This window comes from Ammodytes marinus (assembly GCF_949987685.1).
Source record: "Ammodytes marinus genome assembly, chromosome: 15".
NCBI lineage: Eukaryota > Metazoa > Chordata > Actinopteri > Uranoscopiformes > Ammodytidae > Ammodytes > Ammodytes marinus.
The window spans coordinates 25849412-25871668 of NC_137219.1; the positions used below are offsets into that span (position 1 = coordinate 25849412).

The 22257-nt window shown below is 42.2% G+C and overlaps 1 protein-coding gene across 1 annotated transcript in view; it reads left to right on the forward strand.

The window, feature by feature from the left end:
* The window catches only part of setd3 (SET domain containing 3, actin histidine methyltransferase), a 25582-nt gene extending 6335 nt beyond the window's left edge, over positions 1–19247 (forward strand). The window contains exons 6-13 of the mRNA XM_080042390.1: positions 957–1213; positions 6751–6809; positions 9015–9129; positions 9498–9572; positions 11675–11841; positions 13524–13609; positions 15684–15844; positions 16717–19247. Coding sequence (XP_079898516.1) covers positions 957–1213; positions 6751–6809; positions 9015–9129; positions 9498–9572; positions 11675–11841; positions 13524–13609; positions 15684–15844; positions 16717–17196 — 1400 coding nt within the window. The 3' untranslated portion in view covers positions 17197–19247. The remainder of the gene's footprint in view (positions 1–956; positions 1214–6750; positions 6810–9014; positions 9130–9497; positions 9573–11674; positions 11842–13523; positions 13610–15683; positions 15845–16716) is intronic.
* Positions 19248–22257: the final 3010 nt, after the last annotated feature.

Below are 22257 nucleotides of genomic sequence, written 5' to 3' on the forward strand. Positions count from 1 at the left end.
TATAATCACAATCGCGTTTACAGTTAACGTGATCATGCATGACATATAGCCTACGTGATAAGGGCGTATAGTTGTTTATACACCCAGTCCTTTCTACCTGCTAAAAAAACGTTTTATTTCACTGAAATCACTTTTAATCCCCCGTAGCAGGATTGGAAATGATATTAATTTCAAAGGGAATCTAGTTGTAGTCTGGCAATATGAGACCCCCTGTCTTTTCAAAATCTCACTGTGTGACTGAAAACTAATGACTAGTTGTCTTCAGGTGTGAGTTGATTGTCTTTAGATGTGGCAGGGTGTCAGTCTTCAGTCTTTTCAAAGTATTTTAAAAGTCCTTTAGTGTAAGCCCAGCATTAGTGACACATGCAATCTTGTCAGACTAATGAGCTTTCTGGTTGACTAAGGTTGGGTCCACTAAGGAGGCAGCCCTACTTGCCTTACAGATGAAGTAGAAATAGTTATAACCGGATGTTAATACGCTGTACCGAGGTGGAATTTGGGTAAGGTTAAAAGTAGGGGTGTGAAAGTTTACAAAAATGTCTAAACGGTTACACAACTGTCGTTTTTTTGTTTAACCGTTTAATATGGGGGAACAAAGTCATTGTCGTTCATCCCTCTTACCGTTGCTGTGACTGCGCATGTGTGTCAGTGGCCTGTCCGCAGTGCTGGCTGATTCACTCACTCACTCACTCACTCACTCACTCACTCACTCACTCACTCACTCACTCACTCACTCACTCACTCACTCATATTCTACAAATAGTTTGTGGGATTCAATGCGTGTTTCCAGAACATATTGAAGTCATTTTCGACTCTGAAAAAAAAAAGGTTTTCGTTTCCTAAACGGTTATGGTTTACTAACCGTGTACACGTGCACACCCCTAGTTTAAAGGGATGGAAAATGGGATACCATCAAACCCTACCTTTTTAAACTGACTGTCACCTGTGTATCTCAGGCCCTCTGTACAGCCAGGACCGTATCCTCCAGGCCATGGGCAACGTGGCTCTGGCCTTCCACCTGCTGTGTGAGCGGGCCGACCCTGCCTCAACATGGCTGCCCTACATCCACAGTCTGCCCCAGGAGTACGACACGCCCCTCTACTACCAGCAGGACGAGGTGCAGCTGCTGCTGGGCACACAGGCCATCCAGGACGTCCTCAGTCAGTACAAGAACACTGCCCGCCAGTACGCCTACTTCTACAAGCTGCTCCAGGTAGGCACTAGGGGGTGTCAACGTTAACACAGATGTCTAAACGCTGACACAGGGTAAATTAAGTTGTGTACACGGTAAACCATGACGTCATTGTCGTCGGGTGTAACCCCCCTGCTCGCCCGGCTGAATAGCCCGTCTTGTGGCCCACACACACACACACACACACACACACACACACACACACACACACACACACACACACACACACACACACACACACACACACACACACACACACACACACACACACACACACACACACACACACACACACACACACACACACACACACACACACACACACACACACACACACACACACACACACACACACACACACACACACACACACACACACACACACACACAGAGATTCTGCAGACTAATTTTTCTCACGCAGCAGCCATTTTGACTTATTAATAACAATAATGATGGCTCAGCAAGATTACATAATACCAAAGCTTTGTTTTTGAAAAGCGTTGAGTACACTTTTTTTTCATGTAAAAACACCAACTAGTAGAAACGTGTAGGTGGGGGTCTGGGATTCCAGCCAGGACCATTGTGCAACGAAAAAGGTTAATTCTGGGTTTCATTAGATTTGATGCGACCTCGCATTAGCCATAAGCTTATCTTGAGGGTAACTGTTATGTCCCTGTTGTGGACCTTGAAGTATTATGACTTTTGAACCATTAAAATTAGGTGGTCTAACCTCTGGGTTGTAAAAGGAAATTTAGCTCTGAAAAAGTACTATATGCACTGTGCCGTGATACAGGAAATGAAGGATGCAACACATTGCAGATGAATGGAATGGTTGACTGGTGAATGGTTATTGAATCAAACTGTGAGACCGGTGAAGATTGACGCCTATTGAGCCGCAGTGGTAAAGAAGAGTTCAGTCCTGTTGCCTGCAGTGCTGCTTATTGACCAGGAGGGGGAGACATGGGGACAGAATATACAATCAAAGGAACCACTACACGCTTTATGCTGTGGAAACTGACGCTGCGTTCCAAATCGCATACTCTTTCTTTATTTCTAATCTACATACTACATCTGATCATAAGAATAATCTAGTTAGGATGCAGTAGGCATACACTTGGGACATATCTTTCTTTCTTTCTTTCTTTCTTTCTTTCTTTCTTTCTTTCTTTCTTTCTTTCTTTCTTTCTTTCTTTCTTTCATCATATTAACATTGCGCCTTGATCTTGCCTCTTGCTTTTATATGCGTCGCATCCCTGTTTGTTTTCATACGGAGGCTCCGTCGATGTGACATCACTTCCGGTGAGCACTGGATTGTGGGTCAGAATCACCCAAATAGGATGCTGATTTCAACACTATAAATCTCCGCCGGATGCGGTAGACATCCAGGTATTTCTAACCATCCTAAATCTGGCCACAAGATTCGGGACATCCTAAATCTTTCTTTCTACCAGACTAAATAGGAGATAGTATGGGGATTGGAACTCCGGTTGACATTAAGATCAGAAGTGGAAGTGAAGGCAGATGGTCTGATGGTATAGCAGGCTGAGCTTAAAGGTGAAGTAAGCAATTTATTTATGTTAATATAAGTGTTAAATCAGCTCTGTATTCATACAGTGATCACTTATATAGTGTGCGCGTTTCATAAAGCCGATCTCTCAGTCACTCGCTCTGCATGTAATCAGCAAAAAACTCTTCTGGGATCCCACTACTGATAACCAATCAGAAGAGAGAACGCTACAAACCGGCACCTGTCTCACTGCCGGTGCACGTGCAGAGCCACAGATAGGTGAATGTGTATGCGCCTACAATGGCGGAGTAGGTCAAAATCCTTCCCAATGTCTGTTTTGATGGTTTTTATCATGTTTCATCACACTTACAGATCTGAGATGATGCTAGATTACTTGCTGCTTGAAGACCGCAGTGGATTAATGTGGGGACGAGGGAGGGGACTGCTAACTGCAGCCACTGACAGGAAGTTAGCTAAACTGACCATTCCGCTTAATGCACCTTTAAGGATTATGGTCACTGATTGTCCTTCATTTTGATTTTGACTGGCATATAAACTTCTTCTAATCATAATGCGATGTATCACTTCACTATGCCGTTTTTACATATCAAGATCAGCGTTATGCAAATTACATTTAAGAACGTGTCAAACAAGATTCAAGTTTGTGAACTTTTTTTTTTATATTATCACACAAAGCCTTTTTTTCAGTCCAGTGTAATACTCCCACAACCGGGAAGAAGATATAGCAAAAGGGTGATAATGGGTTATATGATGAAATATTGGTTAACAGGGCCAGACAGCAGATTGTGGGATATAGTAATCTGAAATATATGCAAATGTCCCATTGTTAATGTGAAGACTGATGAAATGTCAGCTCAGCTTTGATCACAGTCTTGCCCCTTCTGAAGTCACACACAGATTATGGCGTATACATCTCGATGGATGAGTTCAATGTTAAGATAACAGGCCTTATATCTGTGTTTTGAATGGTATATGTCCATTAAGTTTTGTGTCATTAGATCATCGCTTTACGATATTTCAAAGCTTTTATTGGTTAGATGAACAGCATTCTTTTAAAGCAAGTGGTAACTACAGCTTTTTGCTTTTGGTTCCTCCTATTTGAAAATGATTTTACAATGCAATTTCATTGGACTCCACTAGGTGGGAGTGTTGTAATGTTAATGCCCTATTGTATATGGACAGACCGCAGAAGAATCCCACCCTGCGTTCCAATCCCCATACTTCCCTACTATTTATTAGTATGCCAGAAATAGATTTAGGATGTCCCAATTCATGCAAGTCAATTGTAGTATGCTCAAAATACATAAATGCCCAACTAACTTCAAAAGCATTTTGGAGTATTCGTCTTTATTTTTGACATTTCTCGACATAATAAAAAAAAAATCTTCCTTATCTAATTTTTTTTTCTCTCCTGTGGCCCTAAAACTCTTCTGTACTTTAGTATGTAGTGTAGTTAAAAGAAAAAGTATGTGATTTGGAACGCAGGGCCAGTTTCCTTGGTATGTTGTTGATACTTGGCACCAAGTATGACAAGTCGAATACAAAATATCTATTACAGATTTCATTTCATTTCATCTGGACACATGTTGGTGATAGGGGAGAAAAGAATATAAGTTGTGCTTTTAGTCATTTAAATGCAAGAAAGAGAAACGTTGTAACATGTCAGGGTTTACAGAATCACAGTAAAGGCAGCATTGTACTGGGGTGAATGGTGAGGTTTGGATGCTAGAGTGAGGTGATTTTCTCATGATATGCATACACACACACACACACACACACACACACACACACACACACACACACACACACAGCTTGAGATGGAGACTGAGCAAGGAATGCTCATGGAGTTGTGTGTGCGTGTCCTGTCCCCTCATCTTTGATCCATCTCCTGTCCACACACACACACACACACACACGCGCAGCCCCCCTCCCCATGTAGCCCCCTCGCTCTGTCCCTACCTCCTCAGATGACCGGGCTGGAAAATTAGCTTGTCACATTGGCTTTGAATTGAATTGACCTGAATGTACCTTCCTCAAAAACCGCTCTCACTCTCTCTTTCTCTCTCTCTCTCTCTCTCTATTGTGCTCTCTCTCTCTATCGCTCTCTTTCTCCCTCTCTCTCTCTTCTCTGTTACTCACTCAATCAATCAATTACTTTCAACAGGTGTTAACATTGCCATTGTGTTAAAAACTAAATATTTCCATAAACTATATAAACATTGCTCTTATAAAAGATATATTTAAATATATTTGTTCTTTATGTATGTACAGTAATGCTGCTTTTCTGGACACCCACAGTCACCCAATTAACAGGAGGGATACCCATAGCATTATTTAATTTGTGGTCAATTCCTTAATTCCGATAACTTTACCTGTACTGACTTTAACTTTGCCCATACTAGCACACACACACACACACACACACACACACACACACACACACACACACACACACACACACACACACACACACACACACACACACACACACACACACACACACACACACACACACACACACACACTCACACTCCAAAGTGGGACATGATGGATGACCCTTGTCTTGGGATGCTAATGCATATAGAGCTCAGTGTGCAGGACTGTGTGTTTGATTTCTACACCCATGTGTCCATCTCCTGCTGGCCCCTCAGTGAAACTGTAACTGAATATGTCTGGATGTCGGGCATTTCTCTTCTCTCTTAGATTTCTTTATTTAGAAGGGACAGCGCACATTGATAAAAATGATCACCAAAGTTCAACATAAATGTGCCAGATTTAGCCATGCAGGCTAATTTTCACCTGTAGTCCCTGCAGGTTGATGAAACATAAAAAAAAAAAAAAAAAAAAATACAAAAATACAATACATTTTTCCAGCCCATATTGCCGAGGCCAGAACTGAAAAAGAAATTCAGTTCAGTTTTGTGATGAATTATTAAGCAGCTATGGTGTCTTTTTGGACGTCTTCTACATAGAAAGCTGTGTTAAGTTAGTTAGGTTAATTCTATTTTAGTCAATTGTACACAGGGCACATTGAAATTAATTTTTTGCATATCCCCTCTCAAGTTTTCCACTTCGGAGGGGGTCAGAGCACAGGGTCAGCCACAGTTCTAGCGCCCCTGGAGCAGTTTGGGGTTATGTGCCTTGGTCAAGGACACAATGGTAGAGATAGTGGGCACCGTGGATGTAATAGCAGCCACCTCTACTTTTACCACGAACACCCTCCTGTCCGGTGTCGGGGATCCAACCAGCAACATCATGGTTACTGGGTGGACCCCCTTAACTCTCTAGGCCATTCTACCACCCCCTGTGGATGAGGTTAATGGGTATCATAGGGCGTATTCGCATCTGATGGTTTGCTCCAGAATGACACATTGGTTCATTTCTGACCAGGTTCGATTCTCTTTCACACCTATCGTTTCCTCTGGTCTGAATCAGTTGCTGAAGTGAACCAAAATGTCAGCAGCATATGCCACGTGGGCATACAGCAAACTGTTGCTTATATTTCCACTTCCAGCAGTAACTTAGCAACATTAGCATTTCAGACTTGTGCAGAGTGTAGGTCCAATACTATATGGAATAGAGTTTGTCTCTGTATTTTCCTAAGATCAGGATGCTTTGCATGGCCAGGTAGAAGGCGTCTCTAGCTTTGAATGCAGAAACCGGTTGCATTGACATTCTCTCTCTCTCTCTCTCACACACACACACACACACACACACACACACACACACACACACACACACACACACACACCAATTGATGAGGCAGATTTATGATGGCTGCTGGCCACAACAAATTAAGTTGACAGTGATGTATGTGCGAGGGCGAGTGTCACACTGCACTAACGGACCACACACACACACATGTGCGGCCCAGCGGTGGTCCCCTTTCTACACAGTCCTTGTTAGGCGTCCCCTGTCACCCAGCCCCCCCCCCTCCAATACCTCTTTAATGAAATTCCTCATTCTGAATTGTGTTTTTTTCTCTCTCTCTCTCTTTCCTCTCGTCCTCCTTTCTTCACTCCGTCCCCAGACTCATCCGGCCGCCAGCAAACTGCCCCTGAAGGACAGCTTCACATTTGATGACTACAGGTCAGTGTGTGTGTGTGTGTGTGTGTGTGTTGAAATGGGCCCTTTATTTTAGATTGTTCACATACATTGTTCCTCTACATGTTTATGGGAGCTGTCCCTTTAAGGCCAGGCACTGCAGGTGTATGGGGGAACATTTTTTTTAACTTATAGATATCATCATGAAACTTTGCCAGTTGATTACAGCCTTTTTTTTATGTACATGTCCAAATAATGCATCTTCAGCTTGATTTTTTTTCTCACAAATCAGATTAATTAACAATTTGTGAAAAATCCTTTCTGTACTAAGCTTCAGAATAGTGCTAAATATGATTCTGTAAGGTTGATGTAGATGCTTTAGAAGTTAAGATTTCTAGTTCAGGGTATTGAAAGAATATATGAGATATTGAGATCATTTCTGATAAAGATGGTTGTGTAGGAGTAATATACAGACAAACATTAGTCAAATAAACACCTTTTATTTGACCTGTGCTTGAAAAAACATTGAAGTGAATCGCTTTTTCAACTGTTCAACTGCTTGTGTTCTTTTGGTGCTGCGTGGTATCAGCTCAACTTGGCCAGAGACTAGCGGCTTCATTCTGTTGTGTATATTCTCCCAAACTCTCCGGGACTTTTCGAGTGTATTTTGTCTCGCCTCGTGCAGCCTTCTCTGGCTCTCTTTCATTTGATTTGCATCACAGTTCCGAAAAAAACGTAATGAAATGTCCATGTATTCGCTAAGCTCACCCAGTTGTGTTGGTTGTTGGGGATGTGACTTTAAACATACTGTACACGACAGGAGAGGAGACATGTTGGGCAGCTAGCCTATAGTAGCCAGCTGGGACAGAAATGATAGCGAGCAATTACATTACAAGCCTCGGACTGCACTGATTACCTCAATAAAATATTCAGGCTGAGACACAGCTTGCATTTGCAAACACGTATCCTGAAGCAAGCTCAAAACAGTCAACTCTATGATGGCCGTGTTTACATGCATAGGGATGTACGTGACGCATCCCGAAATCGGGACACCAATCCTCCCTTTTTAACGGCCCGTCGCAATATTCTTCTACTTCTTTTAGCAAACAGATACAAGGGGGCTATTCCTTAAACATTTTCCATCCGTATTTTTGCCGGTTGGTTCAGTTAATAGTACAACAACTCGTAATTTCTGCTTTGCTACTTGGTTCCGGAGTATAGCTCCGGCTTTCTGCCCCTTTGTATGACGACCCCGCCCACGTTCAGGAGGTACTATTTGCGGTGGATAACGACCCGTGCTGCTACCAAACCAAGCTGAGCTGAGTCGAGTTGAGTTGAGTAGAGCTACATGTGCGGTGGAAAAGCGCCATTTGATCCCTCTGCCTTCTTTCCAACAATGACTGTGTTTGTGTTCTGATGTAATTACAATGTGACAGATAACTGATTGAGATCCACATGGCACAACACCCAAGTAGTCCTGACCCTCACTTCTTCATTAAGCTAAATGATTGCATTCTGAAAGGAGAAGAGAAAGTGGGCCGGTGATGAATTATTCCTTTATATATATATATATATTCATATTGCTCCGTCTCTGCGCTCTACTCTCCCTGTCATCCTCTCTCCATTCTCCTCTGATGCAAGCCTGCTCCCTCTTTGGCAATAGCACTGTTGATGGAGCAAAGAGGTGGTATGACTGAGTGCGGTTACATGGGACAACTAGATTGGATTAAGACATATACTGAATGTGCCACTCGAACGGACTGCGTCACTTGTCTGAGTATACATGGCCTTTCAAATATTCCATAAATGGCCGGATCATGGCTGACTCCGCTACGCTAGGTGGCGCAGTGGCCATTTCAACAAGTGGTTATAGAGCCATGTCCGGTTCCTTTCCGGCAACAACCATAGAGGCAACACCACTTCTATTTATTACGTCGTCTCCTTCCACTTTTTTGTGAAATCCCCGACAGGGAAATCTCGAGCAAGCGCAGAACGCAACTGTGCGATATGCGATCCTGTTTACATGCAGGTAGAATGCCGACTATGAACGAGTTATCTAGGTGTTCTTATCCGACTTGTCCGTTAATGTTCCGATTTGTGTGCGAAGTAGATCGGATAAAAGTGTTTACATACATTTTACAAGTCCTGTTGAAGTCTTATTCGTTTATTTACCCGATTATGAGTCTGCATGTAAACACACTGTGTGTGCGGTAAATGAACTGTAACCAAGCCCTGATTGTCATGTGACAGGTGGGCGGTTTCCTCGGTGATGACCCGCCAGAACCAGATCCCCACTGAGGACGGCAGCCGGGTCACACTGGCCCTCATCCCCCTCTGGGACATGTGTAACCACACCAACGGACTGGTAAAGCCTTTATGACGCACAGACGCACATACATACACATGCAAAACACACTCGTACACAAACACACACACACCTACAGGCACACACAAATACATACCCTAACATGCCTACACACACTTTCACACAAACCTACAATCTGACAAACACACACACACACACACACACACACACACACACACACACACACACACACACACACACACACACTCTTACAAACATTGTATATGTATGTACAATGTTGACTCCTTCCATCATATACAGTATTAATATGTCAGTGGGAAAACAATTCACCAGTAAAAGCATGCACCAGCCATTGTGGATTGATGAGCATCAAAGGGTTGAATTAGTAAAAATGTGTTGGTCTTTAGATCACCACTGGCTACAACCTGGAGGACGACCGCTGTGAGTGTGTGGCCCTGCAGGACTACAAGGAGAACGAACAGGTGAACACTCCCTCATAGACAGACAGAGCATTTAAGTAAGGTTATAGTGGGGATGTGAGAGAAACGGTCCATCCATGCTTCCCTTCCCAGCCAGTGGAGTCTGTGACTGAAGCTTCTGCCATCTTTGTCCCAACAATGACCCCTCTTTCAAAGTCTCTAGATCTTTTCAGCTGGCAATATTGATACCAAATCACAATCAACTGGACATCCTCTTTATTTTTATCCCTGCGCCCCAGCATTAGCCCAAGGCCAGGGATTGTATTCAAAGTTTCCACAAATGTCGACTCTGACACAAGGTTTTACTGAATTGATTTTGGAGGTCAAAGGTTACTGCGATCGCAGTGACGTTGTACCGTATTGTAGCTTCTTTGGGGCTTTACCTTCTTTAAAGCATTGCCTACCACCCAGTGGCGGCTCCTGACAATAATCTCAGATATCATCTGCCATGATGGGAAATATGACCCAAAATTAACCTAAATCAGATAGCATATGACAATGTCATATTGCATTTAACTGTTTGTTTTTCCTGTTCATCTGGCATAACCACTCTGGCAACATTAGACAAGCATTGCACTGTAGAGTATTTTTGGAAATTAAGTTAGTTAATTTCTTGAATAAAATTATTTTAGCTCTAAAATGATTTAATTATCCGGCTGTGGCCATCACAGATAACTTGTCATCTACCAGTGTGCTCCTCAGATAGGCTTCCTTTAAAAGTTAGGAGACAAAAATGGATGCTGGCATAGCATGTGCAACATTAACAGTGCTAATCATCACATTGGTTTGGGTTACTACTGTCTACAGCACTTGGTAGGCGGGTTTATGTCGGACGGTGAAAGCAGCTGTCAGCTAAACGACGATCAACAGCTGATCGCCGTTCAATAGCCGATCAGCTGTTGAACGGCGCTGGCTCGTATATGCAGATTGATGTTTAATGTTTGTTTTACCTTTTCTGAGAGATGATGCATAGGGGTGACACCCAAAGTTATCCATGCGGTCTCTGTGCTGCCATCAGGATGGATAAAAAGCCAGTATACAGTCCATATCATCATACAGCGGCAGCAGGACAGAGCGTTAGCGCATTAGCATCCTGCTAGCCTCGTTAGCCGTTCAAACGAGCCCCGTGAAAATCCGCGTTTATACGATCCCCCAATCCATCTTGGTAGATACTTGCTTGATGGTTACATTTTGTCTGGGAAAGACCTAGTCCGAGTCCGATCAAGTAAGTAGCTTGCCAGCCTAGCCTGAGTTGATATAAAGTTGTGTTGGTCTTGAATATGACCGCTCTGGGCTGCATACTGGACATGTGACTGTATCAGTCACTGTAATTGGTTTATTGTTTACTGTACGTATGACGACAACACGTTAGGGCGAGCACCCCCGGAACCCATAGAGATTGCATTGCTTGCAGTTTGAAAAAAAAAAGTTTTACATTGATGTCTATGAGAGCGCTGGGGGCGATTTTCAACCAGCCCGACATCGCCCCAGAGTGACGGTACAGAGCACAGACGCTGATTGTACAATGATATTCAGACTTAGATGCAGGTAAAAACTGTATTGAAATCATAAATTATGATTATTAATACAAAAAAAAAAAAAAACATCATTATTATTCATTATTATATTTTCGTTTTTTGCTGATATGGCTCAAGGAGGGCGGCGCCCTATCGCCCTCTATGGGTGAGCCGCCACTGCTACCACCACTGTATTTTCAGTGTTCGGCAATGGTATGCCTCACAGAGCCATATAACCACCAGGGGCTATTTCTAGTTAAATTCTATTCCAATTTTCATTTTGAATATGTGTTAATGCATTTTCTGTAGTGTAACACAGAGTGTGCTACATCTGCACTCCATTGTCAAATCCTGAATTAGCAAAACATAATTCAGAAAAAAAATAACAATGTACTGTACCACATGCCAAGCTATCACAGTGACAGTGGCTGTAAATAGGAGCCAAACCTATGGGACAAAGGGTCTAAAAAAAGCTGTGCTTCTTTTGGATCTTCCTCAGAAGAAGCTGCTAACTTAACGCATGCAATCAAATAAAACTGTCCTAATAAACTGTTCCCCAATGCTGACCACTTCCTCCATTCCCTGCAGATCTACATCTTCTACGGCACGAGATCCAACGGCGAGTTTGTCATCCACAACGGCTTCTTCTTCCAGGACAACGCCCACGACAGAGTCAAGATCAAGCTGGGCGTCAGCAAGAGTGAACGCCTCTACGCCATGAAGGCCGAAGTGCTGTCCAGGGCCGGTATCCCCGCGTAGGTCCACCAGTCTATCCCGCTCACTGTTGTTGGGGGCATGGGAAAGTTTTTAAAATGTGTGGGAGCCCTGTAAAGCTTTAATATGGGTCAAGGAGCGCTTCAGGCTCACTGCTAACTCCGTGCACCTTTTCACATAGCCGCGGTACACTCTTAAGTCTTCCAACATTAGATGTTTCAGCAATTAGCCCCCCCCCCCTTTTCGTAGCCTAATTGAAACACAATATAAATGTTGCAGCAGCTTTCTCTCTTCTCTTTCCCTTCCCCACCAAGTATTCAATTTACCATCCGCCTTCACACACTTTCATCACCAAGAAGCTTAATCATTTTATCATTAGCCCCCCCCCCCCCCCCCCTTAATTTTATGCAGCATTCTCCGGCTCGGGCATTTTTAATCAGACGCCCTTTTTAATCTCTTATTGATGACAGTTCTAAATCTCAACAGTAGGAAAATTAAATGAAACAATCCCCGTTGTTGCGGCAGCGCTCTATTAAACTGACAGATACGCTCCCTAGATCATTTTTCAAAGGGAAAACTGACTTTCGGATTTAGTGCGGAGGCCTCGCTATTATCTAACTCCCATTTTAAAACGTGGAAATCAACTCCCCTTTCATTTGACGTACAACTTTGTAATTAGCACCAACAATAACAGCAGTTTCTACCAAAAAAAAAAAAAAAGTGAACGTCCCTTTAGTGTGTTTACAGTGTTGCTGGAGCAGTGGACAGAATCAGAAAAACTTAATTTGTCCCAAGAAGGGCAATTTATTTCACAGTTCCACAGTCTCACAGTAAAAAGCAGTGAATTCCTCACTGAGGACATTCACTGTCCTCACTGGACTGACTGATAATGCATTTAGGCTGACTGATAATGCATTTAGCTTTCTGGACTGCATGTTTGTTCTACAACGAACGTGTGCTCTTCAAGCTGGATTCCATTGATCTTAGAACAGATCTTTACAATTTTATTTAAACTATACTGAGAGAATGTGACAGAGGGGGTTAATTGAATAGGAGCAGTGCAAGGCAGCCGTAATGCGTTTGTATGGTGTGTGTGTAATAACGTCAACCCCAGCGCTGCCCATTGCCACTATCTATCACTTGGCTGAAAAAAAAATGGGAGAAAATATTGTCTTGTCCCAAAATGACCTCCAATGTGTAATGTTATGATGGGGGGAATGGACTCCGCTCAGTTTCTGGATCAACACTTCTTGTTTCATATATTCTCTGTCCTGAGAAATATTTCACACAGCAACATTCATATTGTGTTTTTAGAAAGACACTAGAAGGACAAGAGTAAGATTCGATAGGATCCAATGTCGTACATTAATACTTGCTATTGTGAAGAAAAAAATTTATTTAAAAGATCTCTGTAGCCCAAAGTGAGAATAATCTCACAAGAAACAACAACACTATTAGTAATACATTGGTTTGGAAAAAAATATATAAAAATAAACAAAATAGCATAAGGAATATCTTCAAGTCTCCACGTCTTTTTCTCATGAGATATTTTTTTGGCATTTTTATGCTTTATTGATAGTGTAGAGACAGAGTTGAAATGGGTCAGAGAGTGACATGCAGAGAACGACCGCGGGCTGGAATCGAACCCGGGTCCACTGCTGGCCGAGGCCCATGGGGGGGACGGCCTACCGTATTGCTAACACGTTGCTCTGTATGTTTTCAGGTCCTGTATCTTTGCTCTGCACTGTAATGAACCGCCCATTTCAGCCCAGCTCCTAGCCTTCCTCAGAGTCTTCTGCATGACGGAGGGTAAGACATTGACAGGATCACACACGCACACACACGCACACACACACACTGTGAAATACCACCAGCAGCAGAGCATTCCCCGTGGATCCTCAAAGCCACCAACCTAGTTATTATGGCTGCCCCCGACTTCAAATTTTCCAGAGTCGAATAGAAAATGCCTGTTCATTCAAAGATGTTGACTGAGTGATACTATTTGTCTCTCAGAAAAGTGCAATGGAGTTAAGTTATTTGGCCTTCTGTCTACACGAAAACAGTGGACACAGTTTTAGATTAGCGAAAACAGAGCTTTTGATAAACCAGGGTTAGGGTTAGACAGGTTTGGTTAAGGGTTAGACAGGGGGGTAAATTGTTACCAAGGTGACCTGTTTGGTGTTTGATGTGACTTATTATCGCCACTTACTGGCCTGACATGACAACGTCAGTATTTTGCTTGTATCCTGTGTCATGGCAACGCACGATGATTGACAAAATACGATAAAAAGCAGACAGCTCCACTTGTATAAAAAAAAACCTACACGGGCTGTGGGTGTTCGGACTGAAGATTTCAATCATGGACATTCAGGGAGCAGCCTTAGATATTAGCACAGTCTAAAACCAAAGACGCTGACATTTCCAATGCTCCTTTAAGACCGTGAAGAGACGTCGAGGAGGGTTGAAGTACTGTACTACAGGAGAAGGAGAGGGGAAGAGCAAAGGCCTGTCCATCCCAAAGCCTGGTAATTGATCAAGGCAGGCCAACAGATGTGTGTGGAAGGAGCAATTCACCGGGGGGTTTTGCAATATTCATCGGCATGCAGAACGGCTCCGGTGTCATAAATCCCCCAACCACAAAGGCCACATCCTCCTCTGTCACAGGACTCATCCTCAGGACCCCCTCTCCTGATATATTATGCACATTTTCTGCTGCATGTTAATTTTTAAAACGGCCCCAATGGATTTGTGTGTGTGTGTGTGGTGTGTATCATCTCTTGCACGTGTGTGTCGATTTTTTTTAACAGATGTGACATGATGGAATAGTGTGGGCACACAACCGTGGCACTGCAGATGACTTTTTTGCACCTTCCCATGTAACCAAGCCATGTTGAAGTCCCCAGATCGAACACCCAAGGAAGAAAAAAGATGTTGACTTTTTTTAAAACATTATCACAGAAACTGAAATGTTGAGTGTTAATTAATAATGTTCAGAATATAACCAGACAGCGTTGGAATGTCAACTGTCTGGCCAAGTCGCATTAAGATTGGTCGACAGAATCATAATTTCCATGCGAGAGATTACCCATAAAAAGTGTGAAGGGTAAACTATAGTTTAGATTGTGGTTAGTTGTCAGATGGTTGTTGGCCTTGATGCTAGCAAGAAATTCTAGTTGGGGTTGGTCGGCAGATTTTTTTGGGGGGTTGGATGTCACATGTTATCCAAAGGCTGCAGCCAGAAAAGAAACCCAATAACGAAATAAATTGTCAAGCTGTATCCTCACTGACACCCCAGAGAAAGAAAGAATAGAGCAGGAAAAGGCAGCTAGCATGCAAAAGAAAAAAGGGCAACAAAATCAAAACAACCCAGTGCATCCCAAACTAGACCAGCTGCCAAGGCTACAGTAAGTGATGTAGGCCATTTGTCAACTTGACAATGCAATTAAACTTTCAAATTTAGTTATGCTTTCTTGCCTTCTTTTAGGATTATTCCCATTAAGATAACATTGTGACAACCAACCCCATCAAGGGGTCGGTTGTCACAATGTGTAAGGGTGTCTTTGATGATTAATTTCTTCTTTATTACAATAAGATAGAAAAAGTGAGGGGTACACATTTCAAGCCAACACCTTAAGCTTCAATTTAATGTAGGAATGACTATTTAAAGATTTTTAGGTGATTAGCAATTGTCACTAGAGTAAAAAGTGTGCCTACTAGCCCCGGTCTCCCCTACTGTCGGCAGTGAAAACGCAAGCCAGATCAGGGTTACCGTTCCGTACCAAACCGACCTGCACTACTCGTTGCAAATGAGGTATAATTGTACCTGACGCAATTGGGGCTTTGGATTCTTTTGGAAAGATGCTAATGCTTAGTGTGATTTCAGAGGAACTGAAGGACTACCTCCTTGGAGAAGGTGCCATCAATAAGATCTTCACCCTGGGAAACAGTGAGTTCCCCGTTAGCTGGGAGAACGAGATCAAGCTGTGGACCTTCCTGGAGACCCGAGCCGCTCTGCTGCTCAAGACCTACAAGACCACGTCCGAGGTCAGTCACCAGGGATTTGAGTTGTGTTAAAGGTTGTGTCTGGTACCAGAGGGTGTCAAGGGTTCATTTTGATTCAGACAATCTAGTTTATACAAAGGGTCCTTTTTATTTATTTTTTTTAAAGATATTTTTGGGCATTTTTATGCTTTATTGCTTTATTGAGAGTGCAGAGAGACAGAGGTGAAATGGGGCAGAGAGGGGAGTGACATGCAGAGAACGACCGCGGGCGGGAATCGAACCTGGGTGTGCTGCTGGGCCCGGCCCGGGTGGGGGGGGGACGCCCTACCAACCTAAGGGTCCTTTAAACAAGTCTAAAACCAAAGCTGTTTATTATGACAAATCCTTGATTTGATTTGGTTGTTGTTTTTTAGACTTGTTCTAGAACCTCAGCATATTGATTTTGAGCCATAACTCATTTATTTTTTGAATTCTTATTTTAAAAGAAGTTCTTCATGGTGTCATGAGTGAAACAATCTTCATTATTCTTTATTTACAGTGTACCACAATAGGGCTTAATTGCCAAATTAAAGTATATTTACAATGTAAAGGTAACAATAACTTAATTAACCTGTCAATTGGTAACAAAAAATTAAACAAAAGAAAATAAGTCATAGCAGATAATTTCCATCTAGAATCGTTGATTCCACCTTAATTTCCGAAGAATGAGATCATGATCATGATTTAATTGATTTCCGACTTACCGACATGGTGACACCCCTAGTGCTTATACCTCTCTATGGCTACAATGGAAGGCAGTATTGTTGTAAGGTATATTCTGGAAAGTAAAATAAATAAAAATGTTGAACAATTTGACAAACACTTATTTCAATCTGTCCCTCCCCTCTGAATCTCCTGGTTCTGGACTCTGGTAGGAGGACCGCTCCATGCTGGAGAAATCGGACCTGTCCCTCCATTCCCGCGTGGCCATCCAGCTCCGCCTGGCCGAGAAGCAGATCCTGGAGAAGGCTTCGGCCAACGGACGGGACAAACGGCTGCACTTCCAGCAGAAGTTGGAGGAGGACGCTCCGTTGCCCCGCTGCGAGGAGAGTGACATCGCTTTGCTGGAAAACGCCGACGCCAAACTTCCCATGATCCTGCGCAAGCTGGAGGAGGTGGAGGAGGACCAGGAGATCCAGATGGATGAGCAGAGTCCCCTCCTGAACGGGGAGAAGGCTTTGTATGGGACGGATACGGAGGCTAACGGAGAGCCGGCGCAGGAGGAGGATGTCGTCAGCGTAGATGTCAATCCAGCTTTGGACTCCAATGGAAGTCCCACCCAGGAGGGCCAAACGGAAGTGGCCGACCTAAGTGCCAGTCGAACTGAAGATAATCCCAAAGAGAACAGTGAATAAGTACATCCACTTACTTGCCACAGCCCGTGTTATTTATTTATTTTTTGCGTCTCTTAAATGACTCATAAATATAGAAGTGGACAAAAAAAATTTAATTCAAAGTCACAGAATTTTTTTCCGACTGTTCGTTCATCCAGCAAAGCTTTTCTTAGTTGTCCGCTGCAGAACTTAAAAAAAAGCTTAAAAAAAAATTGTCGCCAATGTGTCCCTCAGCCTTCTGTGCACAACAGGATGTGATTTAAAATAAGCTTTTGTTTTTTATTTGACGTTTGAAACATAGGCTTATATTGACACATCTGGAGGCCTACAGCATAGAAAGAATGCAAAGGGAGGAGGTAAACACCACATACTAGTAACAGCTATTTGTTATGTGAAGAGAAAAAAATCAGTTCAGTCAATGTGATTTCCACCAAGCCAAAATCTCTCTAACTCTGCGAATTGGTTGGTTTATTACTACAGTTTGTCTCTATATATGTCTAGTATGGTATGAGTTGACAATCATATTCTCTAGTGCAGTTTGTGGTGTGCTACTGAGTCAACACCACCACTGCCCCACTATTCCCTTTTTTTTCTGATTCAATCATTTCAACCAAATTAACTCAAATAAACTTAAATGTTCTCATTAGCCCACGAAAAAACACTTGTTTTCAAGTAATGGGAACTGTTATCATTACATACCCGCAGCCCTTGTAAGTAAACACATAATTTCTTTTTTTATTTTGTGTTTTTGAAAAGTAATCTTTATGAATGTACTCCGTTTACGTGGCAGCGCTAATCTACAGATGTCACCCAAGAGGGAGCGATTGAGTGACCCAGTGATCACTGTTGCCCCCTGAGAAAGCCATATTACAGCACTGATGATGAAGATGACAGTTAAAACCAGTTCTCCTGACGCAAGCTTTTTGTTTAACTTCTCTTGAAGTAAGGCAATTTCAGCATGATGCTTAGCATACTTTTTTTTCTTCTTTCCTTTTTTAAGTACCGTTATTCGGTTCTTAGTTTGTTTTCACTGTAGGGGAGACTGATACAAAGAGCCCACACTGTCTGAAGCCCTGATAGCCAAAGCAGGAACATTTTGCTTGGACTCATGCAATACATAATTTCTATAGTTTGATTAAAGAATTTCAAGTAAAGGTTAACCCACTGAGCCTTTGACCATATTTCATGCTCTTCATAGGAACATTATACAGCCCTACCTACACTGTAAAAAATAAAATAAAGACTCTTCACTAGATTTTTGAGTTTTGGGGCTAAAACCAGTTTGAAGGAAAAACTGCCTACATATCAGCCAACTAATTATCCTTGTTGTGATAACTTATCATTCATGTGTTGAAAATGTATATTTCATATGTATAAAAACTTCAAATGTGAAGTTGTACTTACTAAGGATTTCAAACAATTGAAAAAAAAAATAAGTTGCCATAACTTACTTTGTTCCTAGTATGTAGAACTCAAAACTTGAAGTTACATTTACATATGAATGATATGAGTTATCTCCACAAAATGTAATCAGTTGGCTCAACTATCTCGCCCCACCTGTCATCGTGTGATCAAAGTGCCATATTTACTGTAGGTCAAATGATGAGGTCAGAAAGAGCTCTTGGAAAACTTGAGTGTACTCGATATGGTTGAAAACCCCACATATCACTAGTAATTGTTCCTTTAGCTAAGCTCATTTTGACTGTTCAAGGTTAAGAATGAACCTAAACGCTCTCGATTGATGCACTCTGGTATCTGCAAAGTTCTATGCTGGTTCTAAAATCAAAGTTTCCGCATTGGATTACATAGTGTTATAACAGAGTGACCCATGCACTGCTGCTGTTCCTTAATATAGTTAATTGTTGGTGTGTTGTTTGGAGAAGTTGGAGCAATGCATAAAACACAGATTTGAAATGTCATTAAACCTACAGTAAACTTCTGTCTCCCTTGTTACATTTGAGCTCACCCATACTGTACAGTTAGATGTTTTTGCAAATGAATAATAGAAAATCATGAGAAGACAATTTTGTCAATGACCATCCTTTTTACAAATGTTTTTGTAGCCTTGAGCCTCTCACAGTCCACTCACTTCCACACTGGGGGGGGGGGGGGGGGGGGGGGTGGGGGACGGACGGACGGACAAAGGGGACAGTTGTATTCCTTTAATCAGAAAAAAAGCTGTGATGACACTGGCTCTGCACATATATCATATACCCATTTAAATATATAATTATATTTTAATTAAGAAACTCAAATTTGCAGTTTAATAGTAATTTGATAAGGATAAAAAAAAAATCATTTAAAGCCATACTTTGTTCAAATATTAATATGTGCAATAGTGCAGTGATAATCTCAAGGAATATTTCAACATTTTGAGAAACCTGTATTTTCAAGACGGCCTCTTCTATGTGCATTAAGTACACAGCTGGAGTCAGGAGGCAATTAGCCTAGCTTAGCATAATGACCAGAATCGTAGACCTACTAGCATTTCTAGAGCTAATTATGAAACGTATCTTCTCACTAGACGAATACAAATGTAAAAAAGTTATCATTTTGGTTCTAGGGGTTTTTCGCCTAGCCTAAATGTATGCTAAGCTAGGCGTATCACCTGGTTTAGCTCTCTTAACACATAGGCAAATAGAGTTGTATCATTCTTCTCATCTAATATTGAAGTAAATCAATCATTTCATTACATGTTGGGAGTTCAGCTGAAAATTGTTGGGGAAACCGTCAACAAACTGAAATAAAGCGTCACAACTGTCCCTGGGCTCCCCTACTTGAGATTAGTGTTTTGCCTAAAATACGTGAGAAGAAACCACAGATTATTTTCTTTAACATTTTTGAACTAAGCCTATTTTAGCTGTGGTTGTGTCAGCAAAGCTTGTCTTCAGCATGGTTGATATCAAATCCACCAGCTTAAATTGTCCTCACTCCAGTTAACTACAGATTTAAGAGTTAGCCATCCTTGCCCGTGTGGTTAGCTAACAGGCCTGATGCTGGTGTCAAGGGAAAGCTGGTTCATTCTCACGGCCACAACCCTCCCCTAACCAAAGTGGTATGCATTAATATAACCAAAACTAGGTTGAGTATTAATGACCACTTTGTACTCTTGTTTTCTATCACGTTTGATGTGTCACTTGTCTTTTCCGGTGGCTTGAGCACTTTTTTTCCTTCACAAATCTGTATTTTTTTAATGCAATCATGTACTTTTTACCAACCTTATTGGTAACATTCAATCTGTTTGCTGCTTTTTTCTAAAGACTTCTGTACCATAGTGTGTGTGTGTGTGTGTGTGTGTGTGTGTGTGTGTGTGTGTGTGTTTGTTTTGTGTGAGAAAGTGTGAGTGTGTGTCGGGGAGAGAGAGAGAGAGCATGAAAGCTTTTACCATAAACGCAACCAGTCCTTGGCGGATACATTGCTATCCAGCTGAGTAGGGCCCCCTCACATTTTCACTGTATATCTGTAGTTCTGGCTTTTCTGTAGAAGTAAGAAGACATGGAGTGTACACAATACAAGCTAGTTAAAGGAACATTGTCCTGAAGCTGTCAGAGATTAAACTTCATCTCATTTCTCACCTCCTGTGTGTAGTGTTGTTTTTCCAACTTTCCAACTTTGAATCTAAACTTCTCCCTTCTCTCCTTTATTTTTACACTCCCTTGTCCTTTTGTTGGAGTTATCAGTTTTTTTTTTCATGTCTGTCCCCTTTCTTTGCCCCTGGTCCTATTACCAATTTATATATTTATAAAAAAAAAAACATTATCTTGAATCATTTAATTCTGTGCAATTAAATTTTGAAATGTCCCATTCATAATTCATGGGTGTCTAAGATAAAAAGCCCTTTTAATCCTTGAATATATTATTATAATAGGCATTGGGATGGGCAGCGGCGAGCCAGGCATGTCCAGTGTTGTTAGCGCTCGCTGTGTCAGTGCTGGGAGAGCAGGCCATGGGACCAGCACTCACCAAGTAATCCAGTGCCCCATGAATTATGAACTGTCATCCATATTAATACACAATGGCAGCAGCAGCCGCGGGGCAGGAGTGCACCATTGTCATGCTAGTGTTTACCGGTGTGGCAGGTTAATGTCAGGCCATTAGCATGTCAGTAAGTGAACGTGGAATTGAAGCTGATTGACAGGTAAGTGCATTGCTGTCACACCATCTGCCATATGCCTGTAGACTGCATAAAACCATAACGTATTGTCAAGGCAATGATGTAGTTATACATTGGTTTACACTTTAATGTAGGTATTGAATAGAACCACAAAAAAACTAATATATGAAAAGACTACTATTCTTGTGTGCACAGGTACACACACATTCTTGTTGTTCTATCTTTGTGAGGACCCTCATTGTCGTAATGTCGTATTCCCTAGCCCCCTAACCATCCAAACTAAATGCCTAACCCCAACCCTCACAACAACCCTAACCTAATTCTAACATAAACCTTAAAACCTAGTCTTTACCCTAAAACAGGCCTTTGAAGAAGTGAGGACTGGGCAAAATGTCCTCACTTTCCAAATGTGTCCTCACTTCAATGCTAAAGTCCTCACAAAGATACCTGTACAGGTACACAAACACACCAGCTTTCAGGCCTTTAGATTACACAATATGATGGAGCAGTTCCTATGAAGCAGGATTACATGTCCATCCTCCTCTCCTTGTCTCTGTTTTTCTTCCTCTCCCTTCTTCGTTATCTGACCTAGAAACACACAAAAAAGATGAAGAGAGAGAGAAAGGGATGGAGAGAAATGGAAAGAGAAAGAAGAGTGACCAACAACGTTGCCTTAACTCCATTTGATTTAAATCTAAAAGGCCTTTTTTTCTCTCTCTCTGTTGGTCCCCATCTCTCTGCTCAGGGAGAGGGGAACATCACTCTATATTCTCCAGGTCAGAGAGGGAACAATTAAGTGTGGAGGTTCACTCCCAGGCGCAGACAGGTGATGAATGGCCGGGCCGGCTGTGGCTGACAATATGCAGACAAACCAGATAATTTGCAAATGGGCTGCAGTGGAGAGTGTGTGTGAGTGTGTGTGTGTGTGTGTGTGTGTGTGTGTATAGAGGCGAGCAAAGTCAGGGGCA